General features: G+C 45.0%; 1 protein-coding gene across 1 annotated transcript; it reads left to right on the top strand.

Annotated features, from left to right (window-relative positions):
• Positions 1 to 317: 317 nt before the first annotated feature.
• On the top strand, positions 318 to 25,257 carry LAP3 (leucine aminopeptidase 3). Its single transcript, XM_082391868.1, has 13 exons — positions 318 to 519; positions 2,884 to 2,999; positions 4,312 to 4,366; positions 4,831 to 4,936; positions 6,377 to 6,536; positions 7,845 to 8,009; positions 10,683 to 10,841; positions 15,483 to 15,607; positions 16,819 to 16,907; positions 17,796 to 17,898; positions 22,211 to 22,290; positions 24,111 to 24,220; positions 24,680 to 25,257. The coding sequence occupies exons 1-13, from the start codon at positions 418 to 420 to the stop codon at positions 24,867 to 24,869; spliced, it is 1,560 nt and encodes a 519-aa protein (XP_082247994.1). The 5' UTR covers positions 318 to 417; the 3' UTR covers positions 24,870 to 25,257.
• Positions 25,258 to 26,419: the final 1,162 nt, after the last annotated feature.

Genomic DNA, 26,419 nt, shown 5'->3' with positions numbered 1-26,419 from the left:
TCCATCCCCGCCCCTCGTGGTACAGCATAACAGCGACTCCGCCCCTCTCTAGAGTGTTCCTCCAAGAGCCCCTCCTCTTCGTCTCAGTCCGCACGTGCACGCCCTGAGCGCCTGCCACAGTCTCGCATCTATCCCAGTACCGCCCAGAAGGTCCGCCCCGCCCCTTGGACGCACGCATGCTCGTCCGCGCCCGCGCCGGCCCTCACCCGACAGCCCCGCCCCCCGACGCCCTCCCGCCACGCCCCTGGCGCACGCCCGGCACGCCCCCTGGCACCTTCCCCGCCCCCTAGGCGCGCGCCCTCTGCCCACCTTCCCCCCCTTTTCCCCGCCCCGGAAAGCTGGGCTCCCAGGCGCGCACTCGCCCTCCTTGCGCCACGTGCTCGGTGGAGGGCGGTGCGGGGGGGCCGAGCCGAAAAGATGTTCTTGCTGCCTCTTCCGGCTGCCGCGAGACTCGCCGTCCGACATCTGAGCGTGAAGCATTTCTGGGGACCCGGTCCAGCCGCCGCAGACATGACGAAGGTGAGAGGCCGCGGCTCGCTCCGGGGCCGCCGCCAGAGTCCTGCTCGCGGGCCACGGGGACTTTGGGGCAGGTCAAGGCCGCGTTGTTCCGGGCTTCTGAGCCGAGTTACAGACATTGGCTAGAAAGAAACGTTTCTTGTCTTTGCGGAGCTCGGCGTTGGCAGCGGGCTGCGCGGGGCTGCAGACCCCCCAGTATTCTCCAGCCGGCTAGTGCCGAGGATGCGCTCTTTCTTCTCTTGCTTGAAAGTGCTAGGACTCGAACTCTGCGCGCGAGGGAATGATAGCCGTAGCTCCCGTTTCCTGAGCTCCCACTCTGTGCCGTGCCCTTATTTCATTATTTTGGGCGCCAGGATTGTTCCCACCTTAGCTAGGAGGATGCCCAAGTTTGGTGAGGTGAAATGCCCTCTAGGATCCCAGAGTCGGCCAATCACTGGCCCCGGGTTCCACACCAAGACCTCCCTCCCCCGCTGAAATTAAAGGCCAGAAAAACACAGGCTCTCAGGGAGTAAACTGACTAGAAGCGTTTCTGGAGAAAAATGTCTCTCCAGGGAAAAGGGCTTTGCAGGGAGACCCATCTGTTCGTGAGATTAGAAGTGTCCTGCAGAAGAAGCGCCTCCTCCATCTAACTGAGCTCCAAAACATTGTGAAGAGGGTCACTATTCGGTCGTGGGGGATCTGGAAAAGGGGAACGGCTTGGCGGGAGGAGCACATGTGTGGGAGTCACGCTTGAGGACCAGAAGGACTGTGCCTGGCTAGGGGTATTCTAGGTGGGGCTTGAGCTCAGGCCTCTCCCTGAATCACAGATGGCCGAGGGACCAGAAGCTTGTCCCCTAGTCTGTTCAACACTATGGAAATAGATCCTACTCAGGTAACATCCGTTTTCTGTCTGATCAGTTCCCTACTTGGTTCCCTGGAATCCCAGACAGTGGGCAATCTAGGTAAGTTTGAACCTGGGAAGGTTACCAACCCCGAGGAAGCCTATTTTCTTTGATGGAAAGGACAGGACATGATTTGGTCTAAGTACCAGTGTGATTCTGTAGAAAGGACAGAGGACCTGAGAGAAGGCATCCGGATTCTTGACCAGTTCTGTTGCACACGGGCTAGTATGTGAAACCAGGTTTCAGTTTCCTTATCCATCAGATGCGAAGAAGACTACTTGTTCTTTCCACCTCACAGAGGTGCCCTAAGTCAGACACATTTTTAAAGTCATAAATTGCTGTGCAAGGGCGAATAGTGATTCCTAGGTTTACTTCCTTATTTCAGTTGTTTGGGGCCTGGAGCTTAAGGAGATGAAAGGATAAGCCACTAAGTGCTGGACAGAATGCTCTGGCCCGACCCTCCCGGTGAAGGTGCATCCTTTTCCTTTCTTCCAGCCTATGAGTTGGCCAGAGTACTTGTTAGTATTGGCAAGTGCAGCCATTGACTTTATTAGGATGACATCCCAGAGTATTGCAGATTTGCATTTGAAACTTGTAGGGGAGGAAAAACTTACTTCTACTCTCCAAGATTCTAGGGCTGCACCTAAGAATGAAATGGACATAAAACAGATTAACAGGAGAAAGGCATACAAGTTTTATTTCATATTTTTATGTGTACATGGGAATCTTCAAAAGGGAAATGAAGACCCGAAGAAGCCTATAGACCCGAAAGCTTATATACCTTTTTAAACAGAGACGGGGGAATTGTGGGGATGTGATAAGGCAAAGGAGCCTGGGGGCAGTAAGTTGAGAGACAGGGACTGGGAAATATATGGGGGAAACGAAGGGGGGATAAGGGTTATTTTAGTAGGTTTGTTTGGTGTTGACTCCCAGTCTATGATGATAAGAATATTCTCTTCCTGGTACAGGGAGAGAAGCTTTCTCATGGGAAATTTTATGACCAGCTTTTAGATAGGAAGGGTGGGGTGGTGGGCCGTCAGAGAGCCCTTCCTGCATCTGCTTTTTCTCAGCTGCCTGCACCTCAAAGTAATCAATATGCCAGAGTGGCATATTTTGGGGTGGCAGTGTTCTGAACCCCTTCCAGATCTGACTTTGTTACAAATGGAATTGTTTTCTTAAAGCACCTTTCTGCTCTTCTTTATTTGAAAGTGAAGGAAGCCCTCTATGTTGTGAAAGCTCTTGGGAGGGACCATCAAGACCAGGACAGGTAGTAATTGCGCTCTTGCATCGGCAGGAGTTTGAAACATTTAGGCAGGATGTGAGTATAGCTGAGTGCCCGGCACCTGCTGCTGTCTTGGCCTTGTTCTTCTGTCCTTGAGGGGGACGCGGTTTTGTTGAAATGATGAGCTCTTTCTGGAATTTGGGAACCCTTGAGTCCCTCTCAGGGATCTACTCTAATTATATTCACCTTTTCTCTTGTTTTCAGGGCCTTGTTTTAGGAATCTATAGCAAAGAAAAAGAAGATGATGTGCCCCAGTTTACAAGCGCAGGAGAGAATTTTAATAAATTGGTGTCTGGAAAGCTGAGAGAAATCTTGAACATGTAAGTATTCATCTGTGGGTTCCAGTTTTTAAAAATGCCCTGAAAGTGAAAGAGAATATCTTTTCTGTGCTTTATTATTAGTGGATGAACATGCACGGAAGTGCACTGGCTGGGATCTTCTCAGTGGAAGTGAAAGTATGTGTCTGTGGCATGCACATTGGTACTTCAGGTTCAGTATTGGGTGGGTCCACAGTTCTGGGAAGTCAGGCTGCTTCAGCCAAATCACAAACTTATGTGAGAGGCTGACCCAGTAGGATCTGGGAAGTACCCTATTTCCTCAGCCCACCCTCCTGGCTCCAGTTTGTTTCTCCCCACCCCCTTCCCACCTTTCATCTCCCTACCTGTGTAACTCCCCTTCACTTGGGGGGAACAGCCTGGGCTGGTTCAGAATAGCCTGAGGAGGCTGCAAGCCTTGAGTTTCAAGGGCTTCTCAGATCTTAAATGACACGCGAATCGCCTGGGAGTGTAGTTAGAATGCACATTCCAGTCCAGTAAATCTGGCTGGGCCCTGAGATTCTAACCACTCTTGATTAGCCAGGGTCTGGGGAAGCTGGGAAAACATTGGGGTTTCCAAGTCCTTCTGAGCTGCGGGCCACGTTTAACAGAAACAGAGGTGACAGCATAGGCCACTGCAACTGTATATTATTTGGATTACAGATAGCCTATTAGCATCTGATAGGTGTAGTCTAATAGTTAGAGTAATTGTCTAATTATTGAATGACAGAATTTGCATCGCCTGTCAATTTACCAGTCCTTCACCGGTAGGCAGCTCTCTCAACTGCCTTGATCAATTCATTAACCCCAAAGCTAACCTGTACGAGTACAGAACAGCCTGGCCTTCCTGACTGCGACGTACCAGGGCATCCCGTCCTCAGGCTGTAATTGTGCGTTGCCACCTGCTTTGTTTTTAAATTGCCCGGTATCCCATCTGTAGATAAATCACAAAAAACCTCCAGGTTGAACACACTGCCGTCAAGTCAGCCACTTAGGTTGGTGTCTTGCGTCTTTTATGAGGTTTAAGATCGAGGTCAGCCTCCATCCAGTGCTCAGCTCTCCCCTACATTACCCATCCACGGCATCGCTTTCTGTAGTTGGCATTAAATCTAATCTGGAAGTTTGTGAGATAGAATTAGAAGTGCTGCATCTGAGAAATCTGGCCTGAGAGAATTCTGTGTTTGATAAAAACATAAGTGTAGCAAATTTGCAGAAGCATCAGAGCATACGGTAATAATGCTAAAGGTTTGTTTATGTCACTTCTCAGTGGAGCAGAGCAAACTATAATTTTTAAAACAACTGTTTCTTCTTGTTGCAGATCTGGACCACCCCTGAAGGCAGGCAAAACCCGAACCTTTTATGGTCTGCATGAGGTATGAGGTGAAAATAAGGTTTATGTGGCAAACCCTGAGTTAGCACCTATATGTGCCAAGTACTGTGACTGACCAGTCGGGCAGAAAATTTTGTATCGGATTATGTGTTCGTTTTATCCCAGGATTAAGCCGCAAGTATTAGTTAACATTGTAAAGAGGCGAGTTGTTGTCAAAAAGTACTGCATCTCTTGTATTCCTCAGTCTGCAGGCTTTCTTGGTTCAGTGGCCCTGTCTTACATAGCAGAGTTATTTGCAGGATTATCCTCGCCCTCCCTTTGCAACACACAGTTATAAAATTTAACCAGGATAACAGGGCTTACAAAAATAAAGCAAGCAAACTTCGTGGAGGGTTTTGTCCCATGCAGCGCTTTAGGGGGTTGTGTGCAAGCTCCTGTGCTATTTCGTGCTGGAAGTGGATGCTTTAAAGACGTGAAGCAGCTGATTTCGTGTATCTTTTGGAACAGGACTTTTCCAGCGTGGTGGTGGTTGGCCTCGGCAAAAGGACGGCCGGAGTCGACGAACAGGAAAACTGGCACGGAGGCAAGGAGAACATCAGGGCCGCTGCAGCAGGTTCTTTAACTTTTGAACTTTAATGTTGGTAAAGCTTCCTAAGGATCACTCGGTCAGATTATGTCTCCCCTCTTTCCATCACCATCCCCTCACGTTCACACAAATAACTCTCAACAGATATTCAGTTTCCCTTACCTAACATGCTTGGCTTTACTTTAGATACAGAAGGTTAGCTTGTGGAATTTTATTTTTATATTTCTTTAGCTTGTGTCTGGGGGTTTCAGGACCACTTGTTCCCTCTTGCAGTATCGGCCTTAGAGCTCTGTTTTGCCAGAAAGTCCTGATAGGTGATTTTTTTCCTTTTTTGTAATGCAGCCCTTGTGTTGCCCAAATTTTATTTTATTTTATTATTTTTATTTATTTTTAATTTATTTTTGGCTGTGTTGGGTCTTCATTGCTGCACACAGGCTTTCTCTAGTTGCAGCGAGCGGGGGCTACTCTTCATTGCAGTGCACGGCCTCCTCACTGCGGTGGCTTCAGTAGTTGTGGCGCTCGGGCTCAGTAGTTGTGGCTTGCGGGCTCTAGAGCGCAGGCTCAGTAGTTGTGGCACACGGGCTTAGTTGCTCTGCGGCATGTGGGATCTTCCTGGACCAGGGCTCGAACCCGTGTCCCCTGCATTGGCAGGCAGATTGTTCACCACTGCGCGTATAGGGAAGTCCGTTGCCCAAATTTTAAATCATGTGGAGTCATCATATTTACAAATCAGAGAAAATGGATGCCAAGGGCAGGATGCTTGTTTATCACTAGTTACCAAAGGTGCATGCCTATCCCAGTTTGTCACGTGGACAGTTCAAAAGTTGAGGTAGGTGCCATTGGGTCTCTTCAGAGCTGAGCGGCAGGGCAAGGCCTTCACCGCGGAGACTGTGGTTAAAGATGCTTTGAAAAACATTGCTGAGGTGGTGATAATTAGCTTGATTGATCTTTGACCCCGTGTATATCATATGTGCTTGTTAAATGTACTTTCAAAGTTCATGTTCGGAGATTATTTCATAACTTTTATTTGGGAGATTTTGCTGACCTGATCTTAATAAACGCTGTGTTAATAATGGACTTTGCTCAGTTCCTTGGGTGTAATTTCAGTGTTATCACTTCTATGTCATTTTTAATCTGGCAAGCTCCTGGTGATTGGGACGCTTCATCAGGAAACCCTAGTGTTTCAGAAGTGATACTAGTAATAGCAGCCACTTCTTGGGGGCCCGCTTTGTGAGGTGCTAGACTAGTCATTTTGTCCATCAGTCTGTCCTCCCACCCTCTGTGAGGTGTGTGCTCGTCCTTACTGTACAGAAGGGGAAGTGGAGGCTCAGAAAAGTCAAGTGTCAGGGCCAGGATTTGAACCCCAATCCTGATGTTGTCTCAGGACCCCACCCCAGGCCTCTGCCTTCTGCCCTCAGAGGTGTCCCTCACTGACTCTGGTTTTCTGGTTCCTCTGTCCCTGTGAAGCGGGGTGCAGACAGGTTCAGGACCTGGAGATCCCGTCTGTGGAGGTGGACCCCTGCGGAGACGCCCAGGCGGCTGCGGAAGGAGCGGTGCTTGGGCTTTATGAGTATGATGACCTGAAGCAGAAAAAGAAGGTGGCCGTGTCAGTGGAGCTCCATGGAAGGTGACGGAACAAAACCAGGACCAGGCCCATTCCCTGCGTGCTGATGGCAGGGCCTTTTGGACATGAGCTGCCTGCCTTTCAGCATTGGGCACTGCCATGCAGCTTGTCTGTGGCTCTCCCATGGCCTTAGCCATTTTAGGAGTTTGGTGACTGTGCCTCCATTCTGCTCCTGGCTTTCGTCCTGTGCGTGTTTCCCCCCTGACTCTCTAGACCCCTCCGTGCTTGCTGGTTCCTAGGAAACCATGCCTGGTTGGCTCCCTGAGGAGGGAGGGAACAAGATGATAGACGGGTCCCAGCAGGTTTTGATGCAGATCATTTCCATCTACCCAGTGCCTGCGGGCCCTGTACTAAACGCCAGAGATACGCAGATGCAGGGATCCGGCCCTTGCCCTCCTGGTCTAGTGGGGAGACTCATCTTTGAGCAGATTTATTGAGCACCAGCTACACTCCAGCCCTATTCTGTGTTCAGGAGCAGACAGTGTGAGACCCTCAGGAGACGGTGCTGGGAGGACAGCGGGGGTCCTCCCGGTGGTTGGCAGCTGTGGTGTAGTGGGTAAGAATGAGGGCCCTGCGACCAGTCAGCCGGGCTTTGAATCTGGCTCCCACTTCCTGGCTGGGTGACCTCAGTGAAGTGACTGAAGTCTCTCTGTGCCTCATTTTCCTCATTGGTTGAGTAGAGTTGTGGCTCGGATGTCATGGGGCTTTTATGGTCGCAAGACAAAACCCATCAGGGGTGTGGCACACGGTGAACCCCGTAAGTGATGAGTGTTGTTCTGCCTCTCCATGCGCTTTGTTAATTCCTGTCGTGCACAAGAAGAGCCAGGGTCGTGGAGAGCTCACCCACGTCCTTTGTCTTCTGAAGCCGGCCCTGCCCTCCGGTGGGTTGGAGTTCAGGGTCCCGACCCAGGCAGGGGGAAGGCGGGAGGCCTTCAGTTCCCCGGCAGGACTGAGCAAGGGAAGCTTGCTCTGTAGTCACACTCTGGAGGAGTGTAAAACAGGCCTTTCTGTGGAAGCCTCTGCCGTCAAGATTTGGGGGGTAGATTGAGGGCTCCAGAGGTCCCTCAGGCCGACAGGTGAGGTGAGGATTCTAGGTTTCCTCTAGCTCAGCTCAGTGGGGGTCGTGTTTTCCAGCACTTTATAAACCATAACAGCTGCCCCCCTGGATCAGGTCACAAAGAATAAATCCGGGTCCCTGTGTCCATCACGTTTCACTTGTCATCTTCGGCAGGAGCCCTCCTAGCTGGGCTGTGGAGAGGTCAGTGTTCTGGAGAGGCTGTCTGACGATGACCTTGTGCTTGCTTTTGCCAGTGGGGATCAGGAGGCCTGGCAAAGGGGAGTCCTCTTTGCTTCTGGGCAGAACCTGGCGCGCCACTTGATGGAGACGCCTGCCAATGAGATGACGCCAACCAGATTTGCGGAAATTATCGAGAAGAATCTCAAAAGTGCTAGTAGTAAAACAGACGTCCACATCAGGTAATTCAGGCTTATGTCATAGACTCCTATACTAGAGCCCGACGGAGCCTCAGAGATCCTAAAAACCAGCTCTCTCACTATTCGGAGACTTAACTTGAGACTAGAGAGGTGAGGTCACCCACCAGCAGCCACATACAAGTGGGCGTAAGGGCTCAGTTTGAGGTTTCTCCCATCATATCTTACCTTGCCTTTGAGAGTGTTGTGACTGCACACTGCACATGTGTGTGTGTTTTGTAGCAGCTTTATTGAAATATAATTCATGTAATGTACAATTCACTCATGTAAAGTATGCAATTCAGTAATTTCTAGTATATTCACAGAGTTGTGCTACCACCACCACAGCTAATTTTAGAACATTTTCATTACCCCGTAAAAGGAACCTTGTACCCATTAACAGTCACTCCTCATTTTCCTCTCCCCCTGGCCATCAGTTCATAGACATATGGGTTGTTTATACCTTTTGGACCCTGAGTAATGCTGTTGTGAGCATTTGTGTATAAGGTTTTATGTGGACGTATGTTTTCCGATCTCTTGGGCATGTGCCTAGGAGTTGAATTATTGGATTGAATGATAACTCTTCCCCTTTTTGAGGAGTGTGCACATTGTATTTTGTTTTGGTGAATCCTTTCTGTCTTTTCTCTTTTTGACATAAGTGAAGAACAGAGCACGCCCTCCTTGGCATGGAATGAGAATCTCTACCTGGTAGATTCCGTTAGCTAGATCAAATACCAGAACTGGTGTTCCCAGGCCGTCCTGAGGTCCATGGTCAGCAACCAGGCTGTTAGATGTAAAAGGCCGCCCCTCCAGGCTCCCTGTCACCCTTTAAGCAAACCAAGTCTGAGTATTTGGGGATTTATGATTAAAGTAAATCCACAGATATTTGCTTTACCTAAAGAATCCTTTACTATCAAAGTTGCTTCTCAAGGGCACTTCCATTTAAAAGGATTCTTCACTATTTAATTGTGAGTAGAGTTCGCATTTTTCAGGAAAACCCCTGTGGTCTAGATAGAGTGAAGAAAATGTATAATCTATAGAAAATGTAGTGTTGGAGCTTGATAAAATTTCTGGAATGGTTGCTATATATTCTGTAGCAATGTTTAGTCTCTACAAAGGTGTCTTGGTAAAGACTATTCGCTGTTTTGTTTAAGGAGACACCAGAGCTATGTTGTGTCAGCAGATTGTGGCTGTGTGGCCTCACATTATCAGTAAGGGCACCTCCTGTGTGCCTGGGAACTTAGCATACAAAGGTGGGTGGCGATGATTCTTGTGCTTAGACAGCTGAGGACCTTGCAGGAAGGAATAGGCAGGGAAATGGCTGTGCAGGGGACGCTACAGGAGCAGAGAGCCAGGGAGGATTGTGGAAGAGTCGAAACGGCTTGCCAGCAAAAACGGTGCCTAAGCAGAGTCAGGGAGGTGGCTTAGACGTGAACAGACAGGAGAGCGGGGCAGGAGCACCTATGCAGTGACCTTGGGAAGCTGCATGGCTTGTGGTGGAGCAAAGGGAAGTCGGCCAGAGATGAGGCAGGTCAGGCGGGCGGAACGTAACCCTTAAACTGAGGCAGCTGCGTCACACGCGCTCTAGCGTAGGTGGGTGTAAATCAAAGAAATACAGACTGTACTTCCAGAAGGGCAGGACTTTAATAAAACATCAAGTACTGGGTTTGTGAATAAAAATGCCCACATTATACGGCCTCGCTTCTTTTGAAGTGTTTTTTTTTTTTAATTGTCATACCTTCCATTTTTATAGTCTTTTCCCTCTGAAGTTGGGTGGCCCTCTCTCTACAATGACATCCTAGATTAATAGTTTCAACAAGTGGCTAGGCAGGTGCAGGAGGAGCGTTCCTTGAATAAGGTCGTTTCTGGTCTGTCTGTAGGAAGGTAGGATTTCTCCCCTGGCCTAGTTACTGTGGCCAGAAAGCAATACAAAGCCCTTTTGGGCCTCCAGCCTAGGAGGAATAGCGATGTGGTATCTGTCTTCTGGTTGGCACTAAGGACTATTCCCATTAAATTACCCCCATTGATCCCTTGTTTATTAAGTAATAACTAGTTTTCCCACTTCAATCAGACGTCTCAAACTGTGAGAAATAGTGTGACAACATTAAAAAGATTGAATTCCAGCAATTCTGTAAAAGCAAAGAAATAGGTAGTTTAGTCTAATCAATGGAGTGTAGTTTTGTTGGTTCTTTGTTTGTTGATTGGTTGTTTGGTTGTTGCTTTGTCTTTTTCAGAAGTGCCAAAAATAAATCAGTGGACTCCTCAGCTATCTTTAAGTACCCTTTATGGTCTCAGAGCCTTGCTAATTTCATCTTTAAATTAAAACTTTAGAAATATGTGAGTGGGTTGGGAAAAAAAATCAAGTAATAATTGTTTATTGACTATGCACTATTAGCTGACATTGTATTGCATACCATACATGAATTCTCTTAGTAATTCTATAGCTAATTTTTTGATGGAGGTGTCATTGATCTCATTTTATAGATGAGGAAACAGACTCAGAATCAAGTGACTCACCCAAGAATATACAGAAAGCAGATAGGAGGTGATAATTGAAGCATTAACGTGTCTTTATTAAGAGCTTGTATGTTATACTTTTTTACACACGGATGAGTTATTCTAAGTTATTGAAATGGAGATAGCAACATGTATTTACTTTTTCCCTTTTCTGCTCTATAGACCCAAGCCTTGGATTGAGGAACAGGAAATGGGATCATTCCTCAGTGTGGCCAAAGGGTCCGAAGAGCCTCCAGTCTTCCTGGAAATTCACTACAAAGGCAGCCCCAATGCAAGTGAACCTCCCTTGGTGTTTGTTGGGAAGGGGATTACCTTTGACAGGTACTTCTTTACTGCATCCATGGTTTGTATTTTGGTGAATGCTTTGTATGCCGTTGTATTATTTGGTGTGCAGTTTGGTTCAGAAGCATGGTGTTTGGTCAGATCTTATGTGTAACTTTAAATATATTAGGCTGCCACTTATACAACGCCTACTGTGTGTCAGAGGCTCTACTAGGCATTTTACATATATTAGCCCTGATCTTACGCCTAGGAGCTAGGCGTTGCAGACATTCTTCAGGTAAGGAAACCATGACTCAGGTTAAATAATTTGTTCAAAGCCCCATAACTAGTAGAATCGGAAGTCAAACTCAGCTGTGTGTTTAAAATGTCTTAAAATATTTCCATCATACACTTTGATTCTCCTGTATGGATATTAAGGATTTCCAAGTAGATAATGGTGAGGCAGCTTTCCAAGTAGATCATGCTGTCTTCCCTTTGCTTACTTGAGATTACTTTTTTTGCTGACCAGTCTAGCTTTCATTAATCTCCTTAAACCATAAGTGTTCCTTAGAATTGGAAGCTCTCTCTGGTTATTTCAACCAGGGAGAAGCTGAGTTGGAAAAGATGATCTGAGTCAGTATTTCCCATGGAAAGCATTTGCTACTGAATACTAGTTTCTGGGTTGCTAATTAAATGTGAGACTTGAAAAGGATTACTTGATCAAAAAACTAGGTTAGATAAAACAAATTGTTTTTTATTTTGTTTGAACTACAGGACTTCTTGGGGGTACAAAATACAGCATTTTCTAAATTTCCTTTTTTTTTTATTGAAATATAAATATAGTTGACATCTTAATTTCCTTTTGAAGGGAACGTTTATCTTAGGAAATCATGGTCCATAGAAACTGCTTTGGAAAATGCTGCTAGAGATTCCATAAAATCTTGATGTCCCCTAGTATGTTTTTACACCCATTCAGGAACTCCATCTGAGATGTGAATGAATCCCACCCTTACAGGAGTGTTTCTAGGCACTGTGATGCCTCTGTCCTGGGCAGATCTGGCCTCCAGGCTGGTGTTCCTTGTACTAGCAGATTGTAATGCCTCCTGTGTTTTCCATCCACTGGTTCACGTTCTCTCCTTTAAAGCATTGGTCTCCAAACGATCTTCGTTATGTAGCCCATCAGTAAAAGATTCGAGCTCATACCACTCAAAATACGCATATTTATTTATGTCACATTCATATACTGTTGTATTAAAGTGTGTATTATAAAACACTATAGCAGGGAATTCCCTGGCGGTCCAGTGGTTAGGACTCGGCACTTTCACTGCTGGGGCCTGGGTTCGACGCCCGGTTGGGGAACCAAGATTCCATAAGCCGCGTGATGCAACCAAAAAAATTAAAAAATAAAATAAAAATAAATAGAACACTACAGCAGATAAAAATTAGAGAATGAAAGTTGTTTTTAAACGTCTTGCTGATTGTGATGGTTTTATACTATCATGGGCTAATGTCTTAATTGAAACATTTATGCTAAGGGTGAAGTTTATTGTTCATTTAAACCTGTACTTGACTTTTTTGCTATGGGAATATTAAGCAAGGAGGCCTGACCTAGTCTTCTCGGTTTAGAGAAGGCTTTCTAGAAGGAGTGACAGTTTTAGCTTAAGATGTGAAGGATAAGGGAGTTAGTTCTGCGGGGGGTAGGGCAGGCAAAGAGCCAGGTGAAGGCTGTGGGTAGGAAGGAAGAGGGGAAATTCCTGGTACTGAAAGAATGCCAGAGTGGCCATGACAGAACGTGACTGGGGGAAGGGACGAGGCACAGCCGGAGAGATAGGCAGAAGCTGGGTTGTTCTAGGCCCGGTTAGATGTTGGACTTTGAACAGTTGGAAGTAACTGAAGGGTGTCTAGCAGAGGGAAAGAATGACGTGAGAGTTACACATACAGTGAAGTCCACCCATTACATGTTCAGTTCAGTGAGCTTACCAACCGTGTGCGCCCATGCAACAAAACACCTCTGCCATGAAAACAGAACATTTCCCTGACACCCCAAAAGCTCCCTTGGGGAATTTTGGGGGATGCTCTTTTGCAGTCATCCTCTCCCCTACCCCACCTCAGACAGCCAGTCATCTTTCTGTTATTGTAGATTAGTTTTGCCTCTTCCAGAAATTCACTTACGTGGAATTTTTTATGCCTGGCCTCTTTCCCAGCATATTATCTTTGGGATTTAACCATGTTGTGGTCATATCAGTAATCTGTTCCTTTATATCACTGAGTCATATTCCGTTGTATGGACATACCAAAATTCGTTTATCCAGTCATTGCTGAGGGAAATTTGGGTTGTTCCAGTTTTGAGTTATTAGTAATAAAGCCGGTATCATCTAGAAGCCTTTGTGTGCATATATGTTTATCTTTCTCTTAGTTAAATACCTAGGAAAGGAGAGTTGAGTTGTGTAATAACTGCATGTTTAACTTTATAAGAAACTACCAAAGTTTTCCAAGGTTCTTATACCATTTTGCATTCCCACCACCAGTGTACAAGGTTCTAGTTGTTCTCCATCCTCCCCAGTGTTTTATGGTGTCCGTCTTTCTAGTTCTAGCCACTCAGGGAGTGTGTAGCGGTATTTCTTTGAGGTTTACTTTGCATTTCTCTGACTAATGATGTTTAGCACTTTTTATGTGCTTATTAGCCATTGGTACATCTTCTTTCGTGACGTGTCTGTTCAGATCTTTTGCCCTTTATTATAGGAGTGTTTGTCTTACTGAGTTATAAGTTTTTTAAAAATATATTCTAGATACAAGTCCTTTTTTTCAGACAAATGTGTTGAAAAATTTTTTTTTCCACTGTGAGGCTTGCCTTTTCATTTTTTGAAGTGGTGCCTTTCGAAGAGCAGTTTTTAATTTTAATGAGGTATAATTATCAGTTTTTAATTTTATAGTTCGTACTTTTTTTGCCCTGTTTAAGAAATTATTGCCTATGCCAAGTCTGTGTTTTCTTTGATAAGTCTGTGGTTTTAGCTTCTAAGGCTATGATCCATTTTGAATTTTTGTATATGCTTATAAAAAGCATTGAGGTTCTTTTGTTTGTCTTGTTTTGTTTTTTTCATCTATTTGTAAAAGTTTGGTAGCTGTGTGGGTAATGAACTGAAGGGGTAAGACTGCTATAGGGACACCTGAATATATATAGGAGCCAGGCAAATATCTGAATGACTGATGGTGGTAGCCTCAACTTGGATGGACACAGGAGAAAAGAAATGGATGGATTGGAGGGGAATCTATAAGGTGAGCAGAGATAACTGCTGACCTTTGACTGGTGGTTATTTAGAACGATAGTCCTATACACAGAGTGGAACCCCCTGAGCAGAAGTGGCCTAGAAGTAGATAGAAGGACAACCTCACGTACCAGCTTGCTCTCCTTGCTCCCATGGGGTTATGTCTGGACTTCTTGGACCAGGAGTGTACTTCTTTTCTTATTCTGAGCCAGTGGATAATCTTTAATTCTAGGTGTAAATGACAACCATCTAAATATCAAGTGCAGTGCTTCCCTGGTGGCACAGTGGTTAAGAATCCACCTGCCAATGCAGGGGACATGGGTGCAAGCCCTGGTCCGGGAAGATCCCACATGCCACGGAGCAACTGAGCCCGTGCGTCACAGCTACTGAGCCTGCGCTCTAGAGCCCGCGTCACAACTACTGAGCCCACGTGCCACAACTACTGAAACCCACACTCCTAGAGCCCGTGCTCCGCAACAAGAGAAGCCACCACAATGAAGAGTAGCCCCCGCTCACTGCAACTAGAGAAAGCCCATGCACAGCAACAAAGACCCAGTGCAGCCAAAAATAAATAAATAAATAAATGAAAAAAAAAAAAAGATTTAAATATCAAGTGCTTTGGAGGTGAATGAGAATTAGGATCTGATTTCTAAGGTGAGCAGATGTCAGAGCAAGGAGTTGACTCTCTCACCAAGGCAAGTCAGTAGCAGAATCCAGTTAGAACTCACAGTAGAAACCCCTTGGCTCATTGCCCAGCCTGCAGAGCCAGTGGCTCTGGATTCTTATAAACCAGAAGCAGAAAAGTCACTAGTTAGTTCAAGAAGTCTGGGGCAGTGGCTTGGGTTTCTTGGTAATTGAAACCTTTCTCAGCTCTTGTGTTTGGGCACTGTCTTGAGGCTTCGGGCTAGCATCTTCCTCGTGCCTGGGTTGTATTTTGCCGTCTGCAGGATCTAGCACACCTTGGGGGTGTCAGAACGAGTTCTCTCCTGTCTTCCTAGGAGTTGAAAGGGGTCCTCCTGGTCTTCTGTGAGCTTATCAGCTTTCCCCCAACAGCTTGTGACCTTCAGTTTCAACAAGTTGATCAATTCATAAAATTTGCTGAAAAGACAAATCTACATGGGTGTCAGGAGTTCAGATGGGGTTTGAGCAGTGTTGACTGCATGATGTAGTAATGTTTCCAGGGGCACTGCTTAAATTTCATTCATACAGAAATAAAATGAGCTAACATACCCGCCTGTATTTCTGGAATTATTTTATGTCTTTTATAAAAACCACAATATTATCTTTTTAAATGCTGAAATCATTGATTCCCAATTTGGAAATTTCTTGGTGTTTGTATGTGGTAGTTTACCCTCAGCTTACACGTTCTTTTTAGGGAAACGGTTCTGGCCCCCTTCTTTGCTATTAACATGGTACATTGTCCTTTTCCCCCCAGTGGTGGCATCTCCATCAAGGCGGCTGCAAACATGGACCTCATGAGGGCTGACATGGGAGGAGCCGCCACTATCTGTTCAGCCATTGTGTCTGCTGCCAAGCTCGACCTGCCCATCAACATCGTAGGTGCGCGGGAGAGGGAGGGTGTCTTGGAGAGCTTCTGGAATCCTGTCAAATGGTAGAACGGAGACAACAAACATGGTTTTCTCTAATCTGAAAAGATCAAGAAATGGTTTTTAAACAGGTTTTCATCAAGTGGAAGATGTTTGTTTAGCTGAGATAGGTGTTATCTTGTCTGAACTGTCAGAGTTAAATGTATTCTGCGTTGTGGGCTGTAACTGGAATTGATTTGTTTTACTTCTGCAAAAAACTGGTTAGCAGTCAGGGACACATAATGTCAAGTTTGCGGTTTACTCCAATGGAAAATGCTCAGTCAGTAGTCAGAGTAGCAATTATCTCATAGGGTTGTGGCTGATTAAGTGCCCCGACATGCAGAAAATGCCTGGGACAGAAAAAGTGCTCAGTACGCAGGCGATTTTTGTAGTGCAGGATGCCAGACACAATGCTGGGGGCTTGCCATGTGTCAGATGGGGAGCTGGGAGCGGGGACTGAGGTCGAATGACTTGCCCGGTGTCACCTCCACTGCATGGGAAAGTAGGACTGCAGTCCAGGTCTGTCTGACGTGCCCCCTCCCTCTCCTCGTCCATTTTTGCTGAACTATTTGAAAGTGAGTCTCAGACATCATGACACGTCACCCCTGAATACTTCTGCTTGTGTCTCCTAAGAACGAGGACATTCTGTGTAATGACAATGCCATTATCATTTCCAGGGATTGATACAGTAACCAAATTCAAACTGCCCAGTTGTCAAAAAAAATGTTTGTTTTATATGTGTGTCTACACACACACGCATTTATTGATTTCTATTTGTTTTTGAAATCTTGGAGCCACTCAAGGATCACCCCTTGCGTGTGGTCACCATGGCTCTTTAGTTTTCTTTAATCTAGAACCTATTCCTGCCCCCCTTTGTTTTCTTTCATGACACTGGCAGTTTTTAAAGGTTCAAGGTCATCTTGCGATGTTCTACAGTTCGGATTTATTTGGTTATTTCTTCACAATAGAATCAGGTTAGACTTCTTTGGAGAGAATGACGTGTATTTCCTGTTGCTGGTGCACGTAATGTCACCTGGGTCACTGGTGATGCTAAACTCCATCACTTGGTGGAAGTGGTGTCTGTGACTGGCATCTGTTGAGGGCCCGCTGATGACCTAGGTCCCATGGGTGGCATATTTGGACCTAGCACACTCCATATTCCTTCATATATTCTTTTTTTGACAGGTTTGGCCCCTCTTTGTGAAAATATGCCCAGCGGGAAGGCCAACAAGCCTGGGGATGTTGTTAGAGCCAAGAACGGGAAGACCATACAGGTTTGTAGGTGGAAGACACAGCCTCCGAGTTCTGCTCTTTCTGAAGGACTCCCAGCATAGCCACATAAACATACCTTGAACGGGTGCAGAGCACTGGCTCTATGTAGGGAAGGGCAGTGCCTTTATTATGAGTAGCTTTTCATGCCGTCAAAAGTATTTCTTCATGGGAACTTTAAGATTGTTTTTCCTACCTTACTATTCCTCCTACTTCCTGAATGCTGTACACACAAATTACCATGAATTTGCAGCCAACCCTGCAGAACAGGGCAAAGCAGTAAAAGTGCAGGCTGTTTTCTGGATACACCTTTGACGTGATAACATTTTCCATTTAGCAACTCATTCGAGTGGAAAACGCATCCTGCATCATTGCTGCATCTGGGGATGTGGCAGCAGGTCGTCCGCTGGGCACGTGTATGCATGTACACACACACTGCCCATAACGACTGAGCCTCTATTTAAAAGAAAAGGATATAATATATATGAAGTTGCTGAAGTTGCAAGAGTTCTCCGGTCTGGAGATCCAGGCTGCTGCTTCAGTGTATCTTTCTTAAACTCTTTAGCCTTTTTGTTTTCAGAAATCTTGATATTTTTTCCCCTTCCTGTTATAAACTTAATGGTAAAGTGAACCAGACACTTCTCTTTTATTTCAGCCTCCAAAGTCATCAGCATTTGGTTATCAGCTCTGGCATGGGGATTATTAAATTACATTTGCTCTTCAGAGTAAATACACTATTCCTGTTCTAATGGTAGAATGTTTTTGATACTCGATGACAAACATCACACCAGCGTTTTCTTTTAAATTGAACATAGCTGTGAGTGTCTAAATTTTATAGTCATTATTTGTATCATCTTACGCTTTTTTTTTTCTTTTGACCTTCCTCTGTGCAGGTGGATAACACTGATGCTGAGGGGAGACTCATCCTGGCCGATGCGCTCTGCTACGCGCACACTTTTAACCCAAAGGTCATCATCAATGCCGCCACCCTGACAGGTCAGACAACGTGCTTTTCCTGCTTTTGTTTGAAGAAAGTCTCATTTGTTGGCATCGAGTGCACACATTGTACTCAGGGCACTATTTTGCTGAAATCTGGCTCGCTCCATTTGCATTCAAAGATCTTTCACCAAAGGAATTGTTCTGCAGTTGTAAACTGCTTTGAATATTAGCCTTGTTGTTTTGAAACATCCCAGGCTGTACCTTTAAATAAAGAAACAACAAGTGGGTCAGGTCAGCCCATCCACAGCGACGACGTCTATAAATGATACCAAGCGATGTTTTCTGTTACAATTGCTGTTTGATACAGGTCTGAAAAGATTAGTGATAAATCCCAAAATCAGTAGTTATTTTTGTTAATCATAATGCATCTAACGCCCCCTGAGTGTTTTCTGAACTTTTGTACTGGAGGTTGTATAGAAATAAAAACACTGGGGATGGAGGTGGCAAGATCCTCATGTAGCGGAGGCGGGGCCGTGTACTGTGTTGTGTGAAGCTTGTTGGCTTTAAGGCCAGCCCAGGGGTGGCTCCCAGCTGCGCTACTTACTAGTCCGCCAGCCTGGGGCTGATTCCCTGACACCCCCGAGCGTCAGTACCTGGGGACAAGTCTGTTTGTCTCGCAGAGTTGTGAAGACTGGAGGGAGTTTCTGGAAAGCCTCTTTAATGCAGCGCCCGCACGCGGCAGGCAGCACCACCAGCTCTGTGGAGTAGGAGTAAATGCCTAAAGGGACGACAGTGGGCATTGCCTTATTGCAGAAACCCAGTGTTCATAATCTTCTATCCAACAGTTCTCTTTTTAGGGATTCATTCTGTCTCCACCTTTTTTAAGATTAAAATTCAGATCATTTTTTATCCTTTGGTTTTAATTCTTCCCCTGGTCACGTGAGCCTTTACTTTAAGAGAAATCAGTTCATGTTTCTTTTTTATGTGTTTCTAACAATAGTCCACAGATTTATATGCTAAGAATCCTTTTTTCAAGCTGGCATTATAGTATTTTTATGGTCTTTTGTCTCCCTTTTCAGTTCAGCAAACATTTTAAGCTGAACAACAGAGGTTCTGGGGCTGGTGTTTGAGGGGCAGTGCTGAGGTGGGTGATAGTACACCCTTTCTGTAAATGAGGAATCACAGCCCTCCACCCCCTATTTTTTTCCCAAGCCTGAGGGTGTGAGAAGGTGGGAAAGATGGTTCCAAGTAACTAAGGGCAACCTGATGGGTGAGCCTTCAGATCACCCCAGCCGTTGTCCTTGCTGAAGGCTGTTGATGGCTCATTTTAGTTCCCCAAATAACTTACTGAGCCCCTTTTTGAGTTCCAGGAGCTGGGATTCAAAGGGGGAGGTTGAGAAACAGTTTCCAACCCCAAGTTCATAGCAGGAGGAGGAATATAGTTTTTAGAAGGAGAAAATAATTTGTCCTGCCTCTTTTTTTTTTTTTTTTTTTTTTTTTTTAATTTATTTATTTATTTTTGGCTGTGTTGGGTCTTCATTGCAGCACACAGGCTTCTCATTGTGGTGGCTTCTCTTGTTGCGGAGCACGGGCTCTAGGCGCGCGGGCTTCAGAAGTTGTGGCACGTGGGCTCAGTAGTTGTGGCTCACGGGCTCTAGGGCGCAGGCTCAGTAGCTGTGGCGCACGGGCTTGGTTGCTCTGCGGCATATGGGGTCTTCCTGGACCAGGGCTCAAACCCGTGTCCTCTGCATTGACAGGCGGATTCTTAACCACTGCGACACCAGGGAAGTCCCCTGTCCTGCCTCTTAATAGCATGTGACTTTGACAGTGTCTCAGTTGTCTCGTCTGTAAAAGGGGTATAATAGCACATCATTGGCAGGAGGGGTGCCTGTGAAAATTAAATAAGGTGATACAGGTTGTTGTGCCTGGTAGACACCGGACTGATGCTACTGACCTTTAAAGGGTAGGCCTGTAGCAGACTGTAGGAGCAGCGGCTGCTCAGGGGGTGCCATTCAGTCATGGTACCTCTCATTTTCTTAATGCCTGTGATTTAGGATGGAACGAGAGTGGTGACATCAGCACCTTCCTTGGAGCTCTGATGTTCCTTCCGTACTCTGAGAAATTCTGGTAACACTGATGGGTTAGCACCTCAATATACAGCTTCAAAAGTGTCTTGTAAAAGAAAATGGAAGGTATGCCCCCGATAATGGTAATTCTGAAATTGGTGGTGGTACTGGTTCTGTAATTATGTAGAAAATAGATGATTTTCTGAAGTATGTAATGAAATCATCTCTAGAGCCATGATCCCTGTTGGATCACATTAAATATTCATGTCTCCCATTTTCTCTTCCTTTAAGAGAGGATATCACATCACATTCTTGTTTGCAGTCAGTGCTCATCTTCTCTTTGAGAAATTCAAACACTGATGCAAGACTCTTACAGGGCTGATAGGAGTGTTTTGAGGACAAGTGAATAAGTATGGAAAAAGCCACTAACTTGAAAAGTAAAGCATTAATGAGTGTGTATCCCCGCAGTCATATAGACAGACCATAGGCAGTGAGTAACCAGCAACCATCATAGTATCTGGGATATAGGGGATGCCACGAATGATTGTTGACACAGTCGGCCTGTGTTTAATTCCTGCAGATGGCTGGGGATACAGAGGTGGGTCGGGACAGAGGTGAGGCCTGCGTCCCATGGGGCGTGGCGGTCAGCAGATCCTCACACTGACCAGCACAGCGGAGCCGGGTTAAAAGGAGTCCGTGAGAGCCTGTGCATCTGGGGATTTGACAGGTCTGAGATGTCAGACATCTTGTCTGAGAAGTGCTGCTTGAGCTGGGATCTGAAGGAGGAGGCGTTAGCAGGGGGAGGAGGGGAGAGCGAAGGCCCCTCTCGAGGTGGGTGTGTGTGGGCAGCGGTGAATGGGACCGAGAGGAGCAGAGCATGGCTGGGTGAGGACTTTGGGGACCCGTGTGCTGATAGGCACCGGTCCCCCGCTGGCCTTGGCGTGTTGCGGGATTTAGTCTGGAGCCAAGTGCAGCAGGAAGCTAAGAGCGGAGACTGTGAGATCACATTTGCCCTGTGAAAGGGTCCCTGGCCGGCAGCGTGCTGAGTGCAAGGGAGAAGGGCCGAGGAGACGCCGCAGTCCAGGTGGGCTGGTGAACGGCGTTCGGTGGTTGACTCCGGCGGATGTGTAAGTGTGTGTGTTAAGGACGAGTGTCTGCGTTTAGCTTCAGAATAATGTGTCAGGTCTGAGAGTATAGGTGAAACAAGTTTGCCCGTGACTTGATAATAGTTTGTGGTGGTTAATGGATGCTTACTTGTATGTCCATTACATTATTCTCTTTGCTTTGTGTATATTTGAAGTTTTTGACAATAAGGTTTTTTTGTTTGTTTTTTTAAAGTATTACCATAGTCCAGTGGTAGATGATGGTGGTAGCGGTCATGGTGAAGGGAAGTGAATCAGTTTGAGATGTAATTGGGAGGTAGAGTAACAAAACCCCAAGGGACAAGGACCCAAACAGAGTTGCCCAAATATCATGTGGAATCACAGGTTTTTACATATGGGTCACCGTTAGGTTTACACTACACTGTAGTCTGTTATGTGTGCAGTAGCATTATGTCTAAAAACACAGTGTACATACCTTAATTTAAAAATACTTTATTGCTGAAAAATGCTAATTAACCATCATTTAAGCCTTCTGCGAGTCACAGTAGAAACATCAAAGAACACTGATCACAGATCACCATAACAAATAATGAAAAAGTATCAAACATTGCAAGAATTACCAAAATGTGACACAGAGACAGGAAGTGACCAAATGCTGTTGGAAAAATGGCTCTGATAGGCTTACTTGACACAGGGTTGCCACAAACCTTCAATTTGTGAAAAATGCAGTATCTGCAAAATGCAGTAAAGCAAAGTGTAATAAAATGAGGTATGCCCGTACCTCTACCCAGTGGACTTTTAAAGTCATTAAGGATACTTTTAACGAATTTGTTTATAAAAGAATAAACGTTTAAAGCATAAGAGGAAGAACACATACTGGACATGTACAGTATAGTCTTAATTGTGTTTTTTTTTTAAGTTTAGAAGAAATCTGGAAAGAAATATTAAAAATATGTAGTGGTTATCCCTGGGATGAGATTATTGGTGATATTTGATGTTTGCTTTTTTTTCATTTTCCTTAATAATTGAAGGTGAATTCTAGCTATATATACAGCAAGGATTTCCCAACATCATCTATTTTCTAAAATGAGGGAGACATTAAAATAGGGTTAAAGGCTAAAGTTTTGGTCTGCACAGCGGCAGAGAAACCTGTCTCGCCGGAAGAGAGCGAACGCTGACCTGAAGGGCTGTGTCTTGCAGGTGCCATGGACATAGCTTTGGGGTCTGGTGCCACCGGGGTCTTTACCAATTCTTCCTGGCTGTGGAACAAACTATTTGAGGTAAGAATAACACATACAGACCTAGAATATGGAGATGATTTAATTACTCTAGCCTTAGAATGCTATATTTCTTAATTAAAGTGATTTTTATGTTGTAGATTTGCCTTTGAAATGAAAATTCAATAAACTCGATGCAGTGTGGTTTTCTATAAATGTTCCAAAATGTTCCAAAATTATGGGTATGATACCATATTCCTCCTGTCCTCCAGTAGCTTCAGAATGAAGTGAAAATAACTTGAAAATATCCCTAATGTAGAAAAGGTTAAAAGGACGGCTTTGTAGAAGAAGGAATGGCCTTTTAAGGAATACGGGTCATGAGTCAAGTCGGGGAGCATGTCGATAGGGCTCACCCGCGTCCCTTGTCCGTTCGCGGGTGGTGAGAAGGACAACTTCTGCAGCTGTGCTCTTTGCGTCCTCCCAGCCCTTTCACAGCAGCCTCCTCCAAACAGCAGTTTCCCGTCACCACCACCCACCCCCCGCTCTCACCGCCATCAGCTTTCCCCAGCGACACTGCTCTGTTAGCCTCCTTTAGCTTGTCCAGAGGCAGCGTGTACCTCTGGCGTCTTCGTGACACCCTGCTCTTGGCTTCCGCGATAATCTTTTCTTCTGGTTTCCTTCCTCGCTGACTTCTGTTTCAGCCTCCTTGGCCAGCTTTTTCCTTTGTCTGCCCCTTTGGTTGCCTTCAGTCCCGGGCCACATGTTCTTACTCTGCATGGTCCTCACCGGAAGGCCCGTCTATTCCCCTGGCTGCAGCTGGCACCTCTCTGCTGAGCTCCCGTCTCTCCTGAAGCCCAGACCCTGTGCATCCCGCTTAGCTATGAAACAGCTCCATCTGGCACCTCATTCTTTCAACAAGTAATTAATGGGAGCTTACTGTGTGCCAGCAGAAACAAGTACAAAATGTCCCTGAATACATTCTTGATGTGGTTTAAGGTCCTAAACTGCCCTTCCACCCTAAACTGCTTCCCTTTCACCTCTTGTCATCTCACCATTTGTGAAGCCCCCTTCTACCGTCCCCAGCCTCGGGGAGAAGCTCAGCCCCCTTGTCTCCTTTCAGGTAGGCCGTGGGGCCTCTCTTCTGTGCCAGGCACCCAGTGTCCAGTGTCCCTCGCTATCGTCCACAATGTCGTTGTTGGTTTTGATTTTTTTTTAATTTAATTTTCTTTAAAAAATTAAAGTTATATGTATGTAAACATTGAAATAACAGTCAGCAGTCTATACAGCCTACAGCCTCTTTTCCTGGAGGCAGTTACTTTCAACCCTTGGTGGGTTCATCTGATAACTACTCAAGTCTCAAAACAACAGCTTACATTGCTGCTCCCTGACTTTTCACTTTTGGCTCTTACCTTTGACCACAGTGTATTAAGACAACCTTTATCCATTTCTCCTACTAGCCTGTGGGCCCTTTGATGGCTCAGTTATTAAGTATCTTTATATCCCCCACACCTCTTGGTGCTCAGCAGTTCAGTAGATGATGGATGGATGGATGGATGAATGTGTAAATGATTACATGAATTAATGAGGTCACCTTATCTTAGGAGATCTGGCCTAATCAAACCAGCAAAGCCTGTCTGTGCTACAGGTTACCAGCTTATTCATTTAAACTGAGACCCATAATATTAGTTTGATGATTTTAGCAAATGCCCTACAAGTTTGTGGGACTGTTTTACAACATTCCTGGCTCCTTTTATAATTCTTAAGTAAACCTTTTAACTAACTGAAATAATTCTGGAATCTGTTGTATTGCATCATGTTTTAGAGTAACAGGTCAGAACCTGCTTCATCTACTCTGCCAACTAGCATACCTATTTGTTCTCTAGGCCAGCATTGAAACGGGAGACCGTGTCTGGAGGATGCCTCTCTTTGAACATTACACAAGACAGGTTGTAGATTGCCAACTTGCTGATGTTAATAACATTGGAAAATATAGGTATGTAAAGTAAGCTATAAAAGTACATTTTTACAGTCATCATTGGTCGCCAGAATGACCATTTTCAGTTTAATCCCCTTTCACAAAAGGTTTAGCTGTCCAATTTTCTTTTGATGTAGTGCTTGTAAGCACTCATTTCTGTCTTTTATTTTCAAGGTATTTCCCAACTGGTTCTCAAAATTTTGCATGTTTTCAAATCTAAAGGTCATTTTAAGCAAATGGTAAGGGAATGAGATGCACAAAATTATCATTACCATAGGAAAAAGAATTTATCCTTTATGCTTAAAGCTATGTCTGAAAATCTTGAAAGTGATTTCTGGGTTAACATCTTAAGAGGTCTCATTAGCTTGACTTTTCTCTCTGGTCATAGAAGCCACTTAGCAAGAATGGAGGATCTTAATAGAACGTTCAGTGCACATTTACATGGGGTTAAATGTTGATTGTTGTCTTCCTCTTCAGATCTGCAGGAGCATGTACGGCTGCAGCGTTTCTGAAAGAATTCGTGACTCATCCTAAGTGGGCGCATTTAGACATAGCAGGTGTGATGACCAACAAAGATGAGGTTCCTTATCTGCGCAAAGGCATGGCTGGGAGGCCCACGAGGACCCTGATTGAGTTCCTGCTTCGGTTCAGTCAAGACAGTGCTTAGTTCAGATGCTCTAAAATGCCTTCATTCTGTCTTAAACAGGCAGTAGAGCTTCGGAATACTTTTGAATGAATAGCTAAAAATCTTTTAAGGGAAACAAAGGATGGTATTTAAAAATATAGAACAAAATGAAATTTGTATGCCTTGATTTGTTTTTCATTTTATGCAGAGATTTATAAAGGTAAAGCTAATATCTTGCTTGGCAAAGATTTTTAAGATACTCTCTCTTAAATGAATAATGATGATTTTTTAAAAGCTACCTAATCACTTTTCAGAGTATATGTTTGTAATTGAGGAGCAAAATTGTATTTCAGATTTGTGATGCTGGGAATATGAACAAACTAAAAGTTGCTATGCAGTTGTCAGAAACAATAAATCCAACTTCTTGTGCTCCCTGGTGTGGCTCTGATTTACTTATATATTATTCTAAACCCAGTGATGCTATAATATAACTTGTCTCTTCTGGCTGTGTTATATGAACTAAGTAATTAAGTTGGATTTCAATGTTCATAATCACTTTGGGGCACTCAGTGATGAGCTTATGAGTTTGTGAGGCGGTACTATTAACCCCACGTTACAGGTGAGGAAAATGAGGCACCAAGAGAGGGTTAGTAACATGCCAACGATGTCACCAAGCTAATAAGTGGGAGAGCAGAAAGCAGTAGAGATTTCTTTTTTTTTTTTTAATAAATTTATTTTATTTTTGGCTGTGTTGGGTCTTTGTTGCTGCACGTGGGCTTTCTTTAGTTGCGGTGAGCAGGGGCTTCTCAGTGCGGAGGCTTCTCTTGTTGCAGAGCACTGGCTCTAGGCGTGCGAGCTTCAGTAGTTATGACACGTGGGCTCAGTAGCTGTGGCACGCGGGCCCTAGAGCGCAGGTTCAGTAGTTGTGGCGCACGGGCTTAGTTGCTCCTCAGCATGTGGGGTCTTCCCGGACCAGGGCTCAAACCCGTGTCCCCTGCATTGGCAGGCAGATTCTTAACCACTGCGCCACCAGGGAAGCCCTGGGGTTAAATTTCTGCTACATTTGTATTGGGTGAATCAAATTACCCACAAATAGGATCTATTTTTTTTTTAAGACTTTGACGTTTGACAGTTTTTTTTAATTGGAGTTATTTTTAACATTTAATATTTTAAAAACTTGACATGTAAAGATATTATGTGTCTAAACTGGCTTTTAGAGAGGGAATGACAATGGACATGCATATCCATGTTAATAAATAACATGAATTTAAATTAAATCAGAATTAAAATCAGGCAGGAATAGTGTGTAAACACAGGTTCCTCTGGGTATCTATATCCAGAAGCTACTTCAGCAGGAAAGATGGAAACGGAGAGGTGGAATTACCGGCTTGTGAAAGGAAACTAAAAACATTTAGATTTCTTCTGTGTGATTCTCAGAAGACCAAACAGGGATTTGACCTTTCTATCAAAGGCTTTTTATAAGTAAAAGAACAATAGAACTCTTGTGTTTACTAGAGTGTGAGATACAAAAGGCATGGTGTAGTCCTAGATTCTTGTGCTTACCTAATCTGGTTGAGATGAAATTTAGTTGC

This window comes from Balaenoptera borealis (genome assembly GCF_965194805.1).
Source record: "Balaenoptera borealis genome assembly, chromosome: 4".
In the NCBI taxonomy this organism is placed as follows: Eukaryota; Metazoa; Chordata; class Mammalia; order Artiodactyla; family Balaenopteridae; genus Balaenoptera; species Balaenoptera borealis.
The sequence above is the reverse complement of the archived record's forward strand: the minus strand, read 5'-3'. Positions and strand labels throughout refer to the sequence as shown.

What these genes read in the sequence shown, in the direction of transcription:
- LAP3 (XM_082391868.1), top strand. Translation starts at nt 418, where the DNA reads ATGTTCTTGCTGCCTCTTCCGGCTGCCGCGAGACTCGCCGTCCGACAT. An exon ending in CTGAGAGAAATCTTGAACAT is followed by an intron (nt 3,000 to 4,311) that starts GTAAGTATTCAT and finishes TTCTTGTTGCAG; the next exon opens with ATCTGGACCACCCCTGAAGG. An exon ending in AAAACAGACGTCCACATCAG is followed by an intron (nt 8,010 to 10,682) that starts GTAATTCAGGCT and finishes TCTGCTCTATAG; the next exon opens with ACCCAAGCCTTGGATTGAGG.